General features: G+C 35.7%; 1 protein-coding gene across 1 annotated transcript; it reads right to left on the bottom strand.

Annotated features, from left to right (window-relative positions):
* Window positions 1–5,034: 5,034 nt before the first annotated feature.
* LOC118239314 (zinc finger protein 345-like) lies at window positions 5,035–13,386 on the bottom strand. The gene is made up of 3 exons (XM_035449087.1): window positions 13,353–13,386; window positions 12,804–12,869; window positions 5,035–6,170 (listed from the first exon to the last, which is right to left on the bottom strand). The coding sequence occupies exons 1-3, from the start codon at window positions 13,384–13,386 to the stop codon at window positions 5,035–5,037; spliced, it is 1,236 nt and encodes a 411-aa protein (XP_035304978.1).
* Window positions 13,387–15,202: the final 1,816 nt, after the last annotated feature.

The raw sequence follows: 15,202 nt of genomic DNA, 5'->3' as shown, positions 1-15,202 counted from the left end.
TCCTGTCCTCTAATAAAGGCTGGCAGCTGCCGCCTGGCACGTGTCACCCTATGATTGGCTGCAGCTCATAAGGCCATATGACACCACTGAATAGGCAGAGATCAAGGAATGGAAAATTACCCAGCACCTGCGCAATAATCTTGTTTACATTCAGTGCCTGCAGGCTCCATCATTGTAATGGAGAATGCAGGGACGGCTCCCTACATCTCCCCGTTTTTTATTAATTAATGATAAGGCTTTATTACCCATATGTTGAGGGATAGAGGCAGAGGTTGTACCTTCCCAATCAAACATTAAGACTGTGTACAAGAGTCGCCATCAGGCTGTTAGCTTGACCCGAAGTGCTCTCGACCTGTCCTCTGCCGTTTTTCTGGGAAAGGGAGACTAGGGCAGGCAACCCTTATGCAGGACAACATGCCTCCCAGAGAAGCCTGCATACTGGGCAACTCTCTGTGCGATGCCTTGCTCAACATCCCTCATGGGCTGCTCAAACCAGACACTCTACCCTGTGCAATGAGCCTAGGCTCCGGGTGTGCAAGAGCTGTCTGGCCGGTGGCCTATTGCTTAAGCATAGTTAGCCAAATATCAGTGGAAGCCCCTTGTTCCAAAGCTACAAGCGCTTGGGCGATAACCACCTTGTCTCTCTTAGTTTGAGCCCTGAGCCTACAGACCAGCCAGAGAAGCAACATCAATCTGCAGCAAACGGCTGCACCAAACAATCCCATCCCCACCCATTCCTTAAAATAGGAGACAGCTGAAGCGATCTATGATGACAACCTCTCCGTCAAGGACAGGAGTTAATCTGTATAATATCTGCTCTCAACTCCCGGGGAGAGGGTGGAGTTCCGACTTTTGAAGGTCCGAAGGGGCTCTTCGGGTGAGTCTTTCCGGGATCCACAGGGGATTCTCTTCATCCTGTGGAAAAACACATATAGCTCCCCTGGATCTTATGAGAATAGGATCCGGGCCTCTCCAAAGACCAGTTAAGATATCTTTCCATTTTACCATTTCCTTTGGCCTTTCAGGTTCTGAGGTGTGGCGCTTGGCCACAGTATGGCCCCGAGCGTCAATGTTTATGAGGCTTTCCCCAGGCATTCCAGGCCTCCAAGAAGTGTTGAATAACATGCACGGCCTTTTCCCCTATCAAAGACTGGGAAAGCCATCTGTAATTTTCTCCACTCCTCTATGATAAAAAGGAGTTGGTACCAAATAATGGGGGTGTTGATGGAAGTACACCCACTGGATTAACAGGCTTTCACTTTTCTATCAGGGTGGTATCTGTCTTGCTCTAGCTCTGTTTCCTCACTAGAGTCTAAAATCTCAGAGTCTGAGCTGCGCAGCTCCAAGGCCTCTAGTTTCATTGTAGGGCAGAGGCTAGGTTTTGAGTCTTTATTTCTCTTAAATTTACCGGGGTGTGACCGGTTATTCCCTATTTTCTCTCCCCCTTTTTTTGTATCCTGGGGAGGGCCTTTTTCCTTAGACATGTCCTTCCTTTTTTGAGCACCTAATCTCTCATATCATTCGGTTTCTGATATATTATCCTGTACCTCTTTAAGCGATTTTTGACTCTCTGCTATCATGGGATGGCAAGCCTCAATCTCTAGACAGTTTTTAATTAGGTCTCTCTGTTTTGAAGAGCCCATTATGCTGGAGGCTACCTGGGGTAAGCTTGGTCTCGAACTGGAACACCAGCCACAGTGGGCATAATATAAGACCAATGTGAACAAAAGAAGAATAAAGACTAGAATTAAGGCTTTTCCATCCCATAGTGGTGACAAATTAAAAACAAAGTCAATAAAGCATACCTCTCCGAACTTACCACCTGCAGTTCTGAATCTGCCCCATTAGAGGGGTCTCCTCAGTGCCGGCGATGTTAACAAGTTCCCGGGTTTCCTCACCAGATGTCCCGAGCAATCGCCTCGCCAGCAAGAACCACACAGGACATTCAAAACTTTAATGCGTCTTGAGAGGAGAGCATAAGCTTACCAGAGCGGAGACCCCGAGCCAAAATCCTGTCCCCTAATAAAGGCTGGCAGCCGCCGCCTGGGACGTGTCACCCTATGATTGGCTGCAGCTCATAAGGCCATATGACACCACTGAATAGGCAGAGATCAAGGAATGGAAAATTACCCAGCACCTGCGCAATAATCTTGTTTACATTCAGTGCCTGCAGGGGCCATCATTGTAATGGAGAATGCAGGGACAGCTTCCTACAGAGACAGAGACATTTTTCAGACTGGGGTTTTTCAGATGAAGTCAAAGAGAAATTTTCCATCAGAAAATGTGTGGTTCCTTATCTTTGTCTCAGGTAGGAAATACTAGCCCTGGACACATACCTGGATTTTTTTCCCCATACCGTGGAGGTGGACTTGGAGCAGGTTCTCCCTAAGTCCTCTGGTATTCAGCTAATTTCACTTGGTTGCTCTGTATGCCACATAACTAACTGATTGTAAAGTGGGAAGAGGCTTACTATCTGATCTGCAGCCAACTCCTCTGGCCCACTGAATCTTCATGAACTTTTGTACTTTGTTTTGAATAGCTTGTTCCTTCTTAAGTATAGGACAGATGTTTCAAGTCTCATAAAATGACCTTTGGCTTCTGTGTTTGTGTAACAACCTCCAATTTGTAAGAAAAATTCCAAATAGAAGGATATCTCCCTAAAAGTGGGAAGGGTAGTATGGTTCCTGGAAAATTATAGAAACAACATGTATAAGAAGGTATAAATGGTTTATAAGAAATTTTCCAATAATCTAATACCCCCACATCGTGCACATGTTAAGAGTCCCTAAACCTGCAATGTGCCAAAATCAAAAGCAAAAATCACAGGGCAACTATGATATGTCTCAGCTGGATTTTGGTCAAGCAGCTGCAATGGCTTTATGACTTTTGTAGTTGCCTTCACATATGGCTGAACCAGTACTGTGCAAGTTATTATAGAAAACATTCTTCAGTTATTCATTTCTAGAGTAATTATTTATCATGATTCATTATACAAGTTACAGATTAATTTTTTCCTGGAGGTACAAACCATGGGGCAGAATAAATGATATGCAGAAATTTCTATTTTAGACATAGATTTTGTATTCTAGCCATGAATACAGTGCTCTCTCTCCTTCAAAATAAACTAAATATCTGTCAAGTTTGAAAGAGACGAAAAACTGACATGCACATGCACAAAGTATGAGATCAGATTTTGAATAAACAACAATTTCTAAGTAAGATGAGACATGTTTCCAGGTTTGAAAATTAGTTTCAGTCAGTTTGCTTGTCTGGTGACTACTTTGTTATGTAGTAGTACATATTCCAAGAATAGGTAGAATTGCCAATGCTTATTCTATCTTTCTGTTAAAGATTTTTATTGGGAAATTTCTACTCTCAGAATCTCTGTGGATAAAATAGCTACACCTAAATAGATTCAAAGGGTTATTACGTATTGATTGATTTTTGAGTGGCATGGTTATTATCCAAAGTTATGTAGGTAGGCATTCTTAACTCATTTCAGTATTTTTAGACTCTATAACCTTCAAACCAATTATGTTGGATACTTTTTTACATAAACTGGCAACATCCTCACACAAACACAGGAGGCTTTGTTATGTTCCTAGCCTTAATCAATGAGGGGAAGTGAGTTTTCAGTTAGTTTTCTTTTTTACTGTGTCTCATTGCTGGTCTTGGACTTAACTCTGGCCATGTGAATAGCTGAAGTTCACTCACAAACCCACTCAGGCCTTCACATAATTAGGCCTTCTTTTCCCCCACATCTGCTTCTAAAGATTCAATCTGTTAGCGTTTTCATAAAACCATTTGTTCTGTATTTTCAGGTCATGTTTTCTGGAAATTTTTTGTATTGCAAATCCTGACACTGATTACCCAACAGTAGTATAAACTGAATGTTCAGCATTCCAAGTCAGCAGTAATTGAAAACAAGTTATATTGTATTTATTTATAATTGAGAAAATGGTAATAAAAAATTAGGTTCAAAACAATCTTTAATATATTCTGTAAAATTTCAAGCAATAGCAACACAATGGTAGTTATGTGAAAGTGATTATAAATAAAAGTTCAATATTCTGTCCCATAAAACATACAGAATATTATGCAGTAATGTTGAATTGGGTGGATATCAGTAAACTTACCCTGGCATAACCATTTACATTTTAAACATTTATTCCTTCAAACATTGTCAAATTTATCCAGTATCATTTTAATACATGATTTCAGTGTAGTACTGACAAATATATTGCTGTATATGAGGATTGTTTCCCAACAGTCATTTTGGAATAAATATTTTATTTCTTGGTAGAATGGGATTAACATGACAATGATCATAAGGCTTAGTAACGCCACTCATCTAACTGTGAATAAAGTATCAACTATGCTAAAATTTCATAACAAAACTCACATTATAAAGCACCTTATTTTTGTATGAGTATTGGGACAGTAATTCCCTATTGAGTTGGTCTCTTTCATGAATTTTCAGCTGTGCTTAAGATTTGAGTGTCTTTAAATTTTTTTTGAAAACAGTTTATATTTGTTACGTTTCATTCCATTCCTGCTGCTTGTTTAAGTTTGATTATCTGAGCACTCTATAAAAACTGCCACATATTTAATATTTTGAGTGATATTCTAGTATAGATTGTGTGATGTTTGTTTAGATTTTTAGCACCCAGAAGAGGTTTTGCCACATGACTCACAATTATAAGTTTTCTCTCATGTACAGATGTAGTGAGATTTTGCAGAAATGATCCATGGTAAAAGGACATAGCAAGTAACTTACTCATTAAATATTAAGGATTCTGACTTCTCCAGTTGTGTAGTGACTTTGAAGATGAATCATAGACACAAACTTGCCACAATTTGTATATTTATAACTTTTTGTCAGTTATATATGCTTAGATGAAATATAAGTATTGTGCTCTTAGTAAAGGACTTGCCAAATACATTTTTATTGCAATGCTTCTCTCCAGTATGTATTTTTTGATAAATTTGTAATCTTGAGCTCTGTTTAAAACACATGCCAAATACTTCACAATTTTAACATTTCTGTACAGTGTGTATTCTTTGATGAACTTGAAGATGTGTGATCTGGCTAAAGAACTTTCTACAATGTGAACATTTGTAACGTTTCTCTCCAGTATGAACCCTTTGATGAATTTGAAGATGTGAGCCTCTGGTAAAGGACTTGCCACATACTTTACAATTGTAAGGTTTATCTCCAGTGTGTATTCTTTGGTGAACTTGAAGAGTTGAGCTATTGGTAAAGGACTTGCCACATACTTTACAATTGTAAGGTTTCTCTCCAGTGTGTATTCTTTGATGAATTTGAAGATGTGTGTTCTGGCTAAAGAACTTTCCACAAAGTGAACATTTGTAAGGTTTCTCTCCAGTGTGTATTCTTTGATGAACTTGAAGGTTTGAACTCTGTTTAAAGAATTTTCCACAATCTGAACATTTGTAAGGTTTCTCTCCAGTGTGTATTCTTTGATGAACTTGAAGAGTTGAGCTTTTGGTAAAGGACATGCCACATACTTTACAATTGTAAGGTTTCTCTCCAGTGTGTATTCTTTGATGAACTTGAAGATGAGAGCCATTGATAAAGGACTTGCCACATAATTTACAATTGTAAGGTTTCTCTCCAGTGTGTTTTCTTTGATGAACTTGAAGATGAGAGCCTTTGGCAAAGGACTTGCCACATAATTTACAATTGTAAGGTTTCTCTCCAGTGTGTATTCTTTGATGAATTTGAAGATCTGAGCCATTGGTAAAGGACTTGCCACATACTTTACAATTGTAAGGTTTCTCTCCAGTGTGTATTCTTTGATGAACTTGAAGAGTTGAGCTTTTGGTAAAGGACTTGCCACATACTTTACAATTGTAAGGTTTCTCTCCAGTGTGTATTCTTTGATGAACTTGAAGATTTGAGCCATTGGTAAAGAACTTGCCACATACTTTACAATTGTAAGGTTTCTCTCCAGTGTGTATTCTTTGATGCACTTGAAGATTTGTGCCATTGGTAAAGGACTTGCCACATACTTTACAATTGTAAGGTTTCTCTCCAGTGTGTATTCTTTGATGCACTTGAAGGTATGAACTCTGATTAAAGGACTTGCCACATACTTTACAATTGTAAAGTTTCTCTCCAGTATGTATTCTTTGATGAGCTTGAAGATGTGAGCCTTTGTTAAAAGACTTGCCACATAATTTACAGTTGTAATGTTTCTCTCCAGTGTGTATTCTTTGATGAACTTGAAGATCTGTGCCATTTGTGAAGGACTTCCCACATCCTTTACAACTATAAATTGAGAATTTCCTTATGTGTAATTCCCCTGGGCTATTATTTCCTAAACATCCTGGCATTTCTCTCTGACAAGTATCCTGTGTACCCTCTTTTGGGATCATCTCCTGAATTGTATAACAAAACACACCTGGAAGAAATAAAAGGGAATTATTGACTGATAGTGTTGATATAGGCAAATCAATAAAGAAACTTATAGAAAATACACTAATGTGTATTGTAGCAAAATTATTGATCATAAAAACATGTTCTATTTACTTGGACAATCTAGTATTAATTTATATCAATTAAACCTTTCAAAACATATGAATTATAAAATGTTATTATTGAAAAAAATACATATAATCTTCTTAAGATTGATTATTTTAATACATGTTTTATGTATTCAATCAAAGAGAGTGATTATTAAAAAGAAAGCAATAAAATTATCATAAACAACACATATGGCCATAAGGAATCAAATTTTTAAACATAATGAAGAAGAATGCCGTTTCCTGTAATTGTGATAGGGTCCTCTTTAAACATGTCATGTAACCCAATACTATAAACAAAAACTGTAGAATTCGAAATCAACTTGTAGCCATTACTAGAAGTGTTCTATTTACTTGCAAATTGCATTATTAATTTAGGTCAATAACACCTTTCAAAATACATGAAAATATAAAATGTTACAAGTGAAAAAATGACATAGATTTTCTATGAATAATTTCTATTAATACATGTTAATATGTAATTCTCTAAAGGGGGTGATTATTAAAAAGGAAACAAAAAAAAGATGATAAACAACAAACATGCCTATCTGTTCCATAAAAATCATGGACTTTAGGAGAGATGGTTTCAAAATTTCCACAATTGCAATGATAATTCTAAGGGACATCCATTTCTTCAGAAAATTATATATGGATATATATACCAAACAAATATATAACTATGGAAATTTAGTTCAGCTTAATTGCTAGTGACTTATATCATTTTAGATCACATCAGGTGACATTAAACAAGCAATAATGAACAGAACCCATGACACAGGGTAATTTTCTTGCTCACATCATTCATTAGGTATCTAAAATTCTTTGATTAGGGATTTGACACAGATTTGACAGACATGGATACTATCAATTGGGAAACAAAAATTCGGCAGCATTCTTCACTTGTGGTTTGTTGATGCTCAGTACAAAACTGAAGGACTCAGAGGTAAATAACACCAAGTTTGTATTACATTTGCTCAAGAATATATGTTAACTTGAATTTTCTTGCACTATTTCACCATAAAACTATATGACACATTAAGGAAGCAATAACTTTTATTGTGACAATACTAAACAACAACAAAAAACAAAACAGAGACTAGCCGTAACCTTAGTACCAGGCATAAGAATTGTCACTCAATGTTACTTATATAAAATTAATATTGTGTACAATGAGAATACTTTGACATTTCTCTGGCCTATCTGTGTCCCTTGAACTTCCTGTTATCTTAGACTGATAACTAAGACTTCAAGCAGAAAACAGACGAGGTATGTAGCGAGTGAGTATCTTATATTTTCTCAATTATATGGAATATTTTTGAGAAATGTCCATTTAGAATGATTATTTTGGTAATATGCATGCTAAAATCATATTTGTATATATGATTTTATATCATATATATATGGATATATAATATATCCATAATTTTTATCATGAATGAATATATTATTTTGTAGAAGCCTTTTCTGTATCTAAATAAATGATCATGTGGTCTCTTTCTTATATACTGTTCTCTTGATTCATTTGTGAATTGCTTTACTTATGTTCACTCTTATAAGCAACTCTTAGATGAAACCACCTTGATCCTAAAAAAAAAATGATTTTGATGTGTTCTTGAAATGGAAAGTTTCTAATTTCCAAGGGAAGGTATTGGTGTTTGTTCTTCTCAGAGTTGTGGTGGGATTCTGCACTGAATGTATCAAGTTACCATTACTTGAGAAGTTTTTATTATTCTTTCTATAAAACTTGAGGACATGTGATAATCTAAATTAAATCATCTTGACTTAATGTGTGGTAGTTTAAACACTAATAAATTCAGCACTTGTTTTTGGTAGTTCAAACATCTGTTTTAAATGGGTGGATCTGAAATCATTATACTAAGTGATTTTACTTGGAAGACAAATAATTCATGTTTTCTCAAGTTCATGGATTCTAGAACATAAGACGTTGGTAACTGTGTTTTCTATAGTCTGTCTATAGAATTTATGAACCTAGTATGGGGAGAATTAGATCCCTCATGTTCTTCACCATTATCCGTTTCTCCCCTTCCCAGTCTCTTACAACCCTTTCCCCTCCTCCCACTCCTAGCTAAATCCTGCCTTTCCATTGTTAACAAAACCTTTATTCGTCAACCAATAAGAGAAATATCCAAAGAAATCTGAGATATAGTGAAAAGTCCAAAGCTAAAAATAATAGTTATAGACAAAGGGGAAGATATCCAGCTCAAAGTCACAGAAAGCATATTCAACAAAATCATAAAAGAAACTTTCCCAAGCCCAAGAAGGAAATGTCTATGATCGGACCAGAAAGTTACAGAACACCAAATAGACTGGACCAAAAAAGAGTACCCTCCTGAATAATAATATAAAAGAAAATATACAAAATAAATAAAGAATATGAAAAGATGCAAAGGAAATGGGCCAAGTAATAAATAAAGGCAGACCTATCCCAATTACAGTTGACTTCTCAGTGGAAGCTCTGAAAGCCAGAGGTCCTAGATACATGTTCGACAGACTAGTAAAAAGTGGATGCCGGCACAGACTACTCTAACAAGCTCTCAATTAATATGGATGGAGAAAATCAGATATTCCATGAAAAAAACAGATTTAAAAAAAGACATATTCCAAAATTGAGCCCTACAGAAAGTACTGGAGGGAAAACTCCAACCTAAGAAAGTTAGCTGCACTCACAAAAAATACACAATTGATAATATTACACTACCAAAATTCAAAAAGGGAAGCACACACACAAAATAGCACCACCACGAACAAATCCAAAATAACAGGAATTAACCATCAATTGTCATCAATATCTAGTAATATCAATGGTCTCAATTGTCTATAAAAAGACACAGGATAACAGAATTTATACAAAGACAGAGTACATCCATCTCCTGCATACAAGAAACACAATTCGGGCTGGAGAGGTGCCTCAGAAGTTAAGAGCACTGACTGCTCTTCCAGAGGTCCTGAGTTCAATTTCCAGCAACCAAATGGTGGCTCACTTCCATCTGTTATGTGGTCTGGTACCCTCTTCTGATGTGCAGATATACATAGAAGCAGAAATTTGTATACATAGTATATAAATAAAATATTTTTTTTAAAAAAGAAACACAATTCAACTTCAAGAGAGAGAGTACCTTCGAGGAAAGAGTTGAGAAAAGATTTTCCAGCCAAATGGACCTAATAAACAAGCTTGTGTAGCTACTCTAATAATGAATATATTAGACTTCAAATGAAATTTAATCAAAAGAGATGAAGAAGGTCATTTCATATTAATCACAGGAAAAATCCATCAAGACAAAGTCTTAATTCTGAACATGTATGCCCCAAATACAAAGGTACACACATTTGTAAAAGAAACATTATTAAACAAATAACACATTAAACCACACACACTAATAGTGGAAGACTTTAACACCCCACTCCCACCAGTTAACCAGACAGACAAAATGGTAACAAAGAGATAAAGCATCTTGGATATGACTAATCCGGGTTTAACAGACATCTACAAATCATTCCATTCCAACACAAATAAATATAAGTTCTTCTGACTGCCACATGGAACTGTCTCTAAAATTGGCCATTAAGTCAGCAACAAAGGAACCCTCAAGAGACATAATAAAATTGAAAAAACACTATGTATCTTATGGGATCTCCGTTGTTTAAAGTTAGAATTCAACAAGAACACAATGTGAAGAAGGCCTAAAAACTGATTGAAAGTGAACTGTGTTCATCTGCATCACCCATGGTCAAGGAAGAAATAAAGAAAGAAATGAACAACAACTTTCTAGAACTCAAAGGAAACAAATCAACAACATACCAAAACTTATGGAATACATTTAAATCAGTGCTAAGAGGAAAGTTCATAGCAATAAGTTCCTGCATAAAGGAAATGGAGAACTCCCACACAAGTGACTTTACAGAACACCTGAACACTCTGGAACAAAAATAATCAAACCCACACAAGAGGAGTAGATGCCAGTTAATTGAATTGAGGGCTGAAATCAACCAACTAGAAACAAAAAAACAATACAATGAATTATTGAAGAAAAACGATTTGATTATTTGAGAAAATCAGTACCATAGACAAACCTTTATCCAAACTAACTAAAAGCCAGAGTGAGAACATGCAATTTAACAACATCAGAAATGAAAGGGGGGCCTAACAGTGGACACCAAGGAAATGCAGAGAATAATCAGGTCATACTTTGAAAACCTCTACTAACCAAAATCAGAAATTTTAAATAAATGGACAATTTTCAGGATAGATATCACTTACCATATTAAATCAAGAACAGATAAGCAATTAAATAGACCTATAACCCGTAATGCAATAGAAGCAATCATCACAATCTCTAAACCAAAAAACGTCATTTGAGGGCCACATGTTTTCTATGCAGAATTCTACCAGAAATGCAAAGAAGAGCTAGGCAGAGGAGTCATCTCCACCCCTTATAAAAAAGCTACAATTAATTTGAAACACAAACCACACAAAGACACAACTACAAAAGAGATCTTCACACAGACCCCACTCATGGACATTGACACAAAATTATTCAATAAAAAATCCACAAATCTAATCCAAGAACACATTAAAAATCATCTACCATGATCAAATACTCTTCATCCCAGAGATGATTCAACAAGCAATAATCCATCAAGGTAATCCATCATATAAAAAAACTAAAAAAGAAATAACACATGATCATCTCACTAGATGCTGAAAAAGCCTTCAACAAAATCCAATCCCCCTTTATGATAAAGGTCTTCAAGACAACAGGGATAAAAAGAACATATGAAACAGGATAAAGGCAATATACAACAAGCCAACAGACTACATCAAACAAAATGGAGAAAAACTCAAAATTATTCATCTAAAATCAGGAACAAGGCAAAATTGTCAACTCTCTCCACATGTCTTCAATATTGTACCTGAAGTTCTTGCTAGAGTAATAAGAAAACCAAAGATCAATTGGTAACAAATTGGAAAGCAAGAAGTCAAGCTTTCACTATTTTCAGATGATATGATAGTTTATATAAGTCACCTGAAATATTCTACCAGGGAATTCAGACATCTGATAAATACCTTCAACAAAGTGGCAGGATAAAAGAATAAATCAAAAAATATCAATAGCCCTACTATATATAGATTGCCCATGGCAATACCACCATGAGCCAACTGATCTCCTCTGATCTCAGAAACTAATACATATAGATGATAAACAGGCTGAGAGACAAATCAAAGATATACCACGCTTTACAATAGCCACAAGGAAATAAAATATGTTGGCTAAGTATAACCAATCAAGTCAAAGACATGTATGACAAAAACTTTGAGACTTAAAAAATAGAAATTTAAAAAGACACCAGAAAATGGAAAGAACTCCAAATGCTCATGGACTGCTAGGATCAACATACTAAAAATGGCAATCGTCCAAAAAGCAATCTACAGATTCAATGAAATCCCCATCAATATCCCATAACAAATCTTCACAGACATTGAAAGAACAACATTCAACTCTAGATGGCCAAAAAACAGGATAGCAAAAGCAATCCTGTACAATAAAATAACTCCTGAGGTCAGCACTATCCATGACTTCAACCTGTACTATAGAGCTATAGTAATTACAACACCTGGTATTAGCACAATAAAAGAGAGGTAGACCAATGCAATATAATTGAAATTACCTGATATTAATCCATACACCTACAGACACCTGATTTTTGACAAAGAAGCTAAATATATTCAATGGAAAAAAAAAACTTTGACAGATGATGTTAGCGCAACGGGAAGGTTATATGTAGAAGATTACAGATAGGTCCACATCTATCGCCATGCACAAAACATAGGTCCAACTGGACAAAAGTCTTCAATATAAATCCATTTACACTGAACATCTTTTTGAAAAGAATGTGGAAATTGAAGGAACTGCAGAGAAGACCACTTCCTTAATGTAACACCAATAGCACACACACTGAGATCAACAAGTAACAACTGGGGCACATCTTGAGACTGAGAAATTTCTGTATGACAAAGGACATAATGAGTCAACAAGTAAGTCAGCAGTTCAGATTATTGGAAAAGATCTTCAACAACACAACATTTTACAAAAGGCTGATTTCCAAAATAAACAACTAATGCAAAAGTTAGTGACCAAAACACTGCAGTTGTTGTTTCTTTCTTGTTTTGTATTCCACACATGAACCATTGTTTCCTTTCAACTTACCCTGTTCCAAGCCTTCTGCTTCATCTATATTCACCATCCAGGGCTCTTTGTTTTCTTCAAGACAGGAGACTAGCTCTGGTTTTGATTCAGAAAGGCCTATGAGTTTGAAGAGATTGTGATAATATCATTACATTATAAGGAAAAGTGTTGGGTTGTAACATAGGCTTGTATTCAGTGAACTTAGAGCAATATAAAGAAAGACTCATAAGTGAAGTCTTATAAGTATATACTTGACAGGTGTTGTGAAAATTTAAGAATGTAATTTTAATTTTTTATACCTTCAACTTCCCTCCTGTTACACAATTACAAATATAAAACTGTTGGATTCAAACTTCTTTCAGTCATTATTGTTACAGAATGAATGCAAAACAAACCACCGTATTTGATTGAATTAAGTTTTAGCTAAATTAAAAGACCATTTCTAATGATATAAGAAAAATTGAAGTAAAGATTACACTCACCTATATCTAGAAATAATTGGGAACTATGATTGATTTTTAGAAAACAATTCAAAATACTAACACAAGTTGTTAGACATTCCTAGGGTTAAGCTGCAATCAGAAAATGACTGATTCTCACCTACAGAAACCAGGTTGCTATAATTCTCCAACATGACATCTCTGTATAAATTCCTCTGAGAAGTATGCAGGCATTCCCATTCCTCCTTGGAGAAGTTAATGGCCACGTCCTTGAAAGTTAACAGACTCTGAAAGGAAAATTGATTCCCCTTGTGATGATGGTTTGAGACCTTATATGACCCAAAGGAAAGATTATTTAACTAAATAACTTGGTGTGTTATCAGTAATCAATCTGTAATTTTCATATGTTATATATTAAAAGGAATAATGTTGTGAATTTTTAACAGAGATCAAAGTGACCAACATCTAAAATCCTCATGAAGTTTGTGCCTTTTCTCAGTGATAAATAACATCTAAAGTTGTCCTCAGCAGAAATTGAGTATCAATATTTGTCTCTAATATCAGAAATCTTTCAGAGCGTGCATTGATATAGACAAGTCATACACGAAAATAAGAGGCAAGGAAGAGTGGAAAACAAGATATAGCATAGAAATGAGAGTGATAATACCAAATTTCTTTTAAAAATATAATAAAACACAAAAACAGATTTCACACAATGAGGAGCTACAGTGAATTCTGAGTTCTATAAAGGAAGCATTTCTAGGTGGACTGTCAACCTGTTACATCCTTGTGCATACATTTACCTGAGAGCAAGCCATCTGTCGGTCCCGTTCTTTATGGATCCTTTCAAGCAGTTTATCTTAAAAGTTTTACCTTCCGGATACTATTCTGCGTGTAAGGCAAAAGCCCCTTCATTCCATGCTACCACACTCAGAGATTGGAAAGCAGCTTTAAAATGTCCTTAGTTTGTGACTTGTTCCACTGCAAAAATGAAAAACCATGAACTTTTACAGAGTGACCAACCGCTAGTTTCTTCTTTTCCTGCATCCGGGGGATGTGTTATTCCAGGAAATGGTGGTTATCACTACAACCTGGATTATTGGCTTTAGCTCCTGCTTTACACTTTGCACAGGCATTTTCAATTGAGTCTGATCATTAATTAAAACAGAACTGACACATGCATTTGAAAGAGTGGCTTGAATCTGAGTGGTAGCTACAGCTGAAAGTATTTCTCACACTACAGCCATGGTATAGTGGGGAAGTGATGCCTCACCACTGTCTCCAAAAATCATTCCTTTTGTTTACAAATTCCAATATCTATTTCCTCTATTTCACACTTTTGCATAGTCTCTCATGTTTATTTTGAACAGTAAATTTCATCTTTGGGATTCCCGGTCAAATGCTATGTCTGCTCAAACCTAAATATGACATTCCTGCATCCAATTTAATACTTTTGGTTGTCCATGAAGACACGTCAATTCCCAGCACCTAAGTTTCTCTTGTGGAAAATTTGTTTGCAAAATCCACCTAAACATGAGTATCTTTTCTTGCCAGTTCTCCTTTAGTTCATTTGTACAAATATATACTATATAAACATATTATGTGATAATACACTGAGTTTCAAATTTATCCTTTTTGGATTACTTTGATTCTTTTAATGCATTGGATAGTATTAATACACATTTCATTTTAATATAGTATATTTCATATTATCTAATTTTTTCTTGAATTTTTCTTTATAGGATGGAAAATATGCAGAGATATTGATTCCTGCCGTGGTTATGGGGTTGCAGATATGCAGATAGAGAGTGTTTAACGTTTCTTAACTTATTTTAATATTAGTATGGACTTTACTGATAAGTCTTTTTTATAAGTATTATTAGATTAGAAATGATGGTATTTTACATTTCAACCCAAGTTCCCTCTCCCTCCTATTCTCCTCTCCTCCCCACTGACACCCCATCCCATCCCACATCTACTCCCCAGAGAGGTTGAGGCCTTCCATGAAGG

The sequence above is a fragment of the Cricetulus griseus genome, chromosome 9, assembly GCF_003668045.3.
Source record: "Cricetulus griseus strain 17A/GY chromosome 9, alternate assembly CriGri-PICRH-1.0, whole genome shotgun sequence".
NCBI lineage: Eukaryota > Metazoa > Chordata > Mammalia > Rodentia > Cricetidae > Cricetulus > Cricetulus griseus.
Note: the sequence above shows the minus strand (reverse complement) of the source record. Positions and strands in the feature narration are given on the sequence as shown.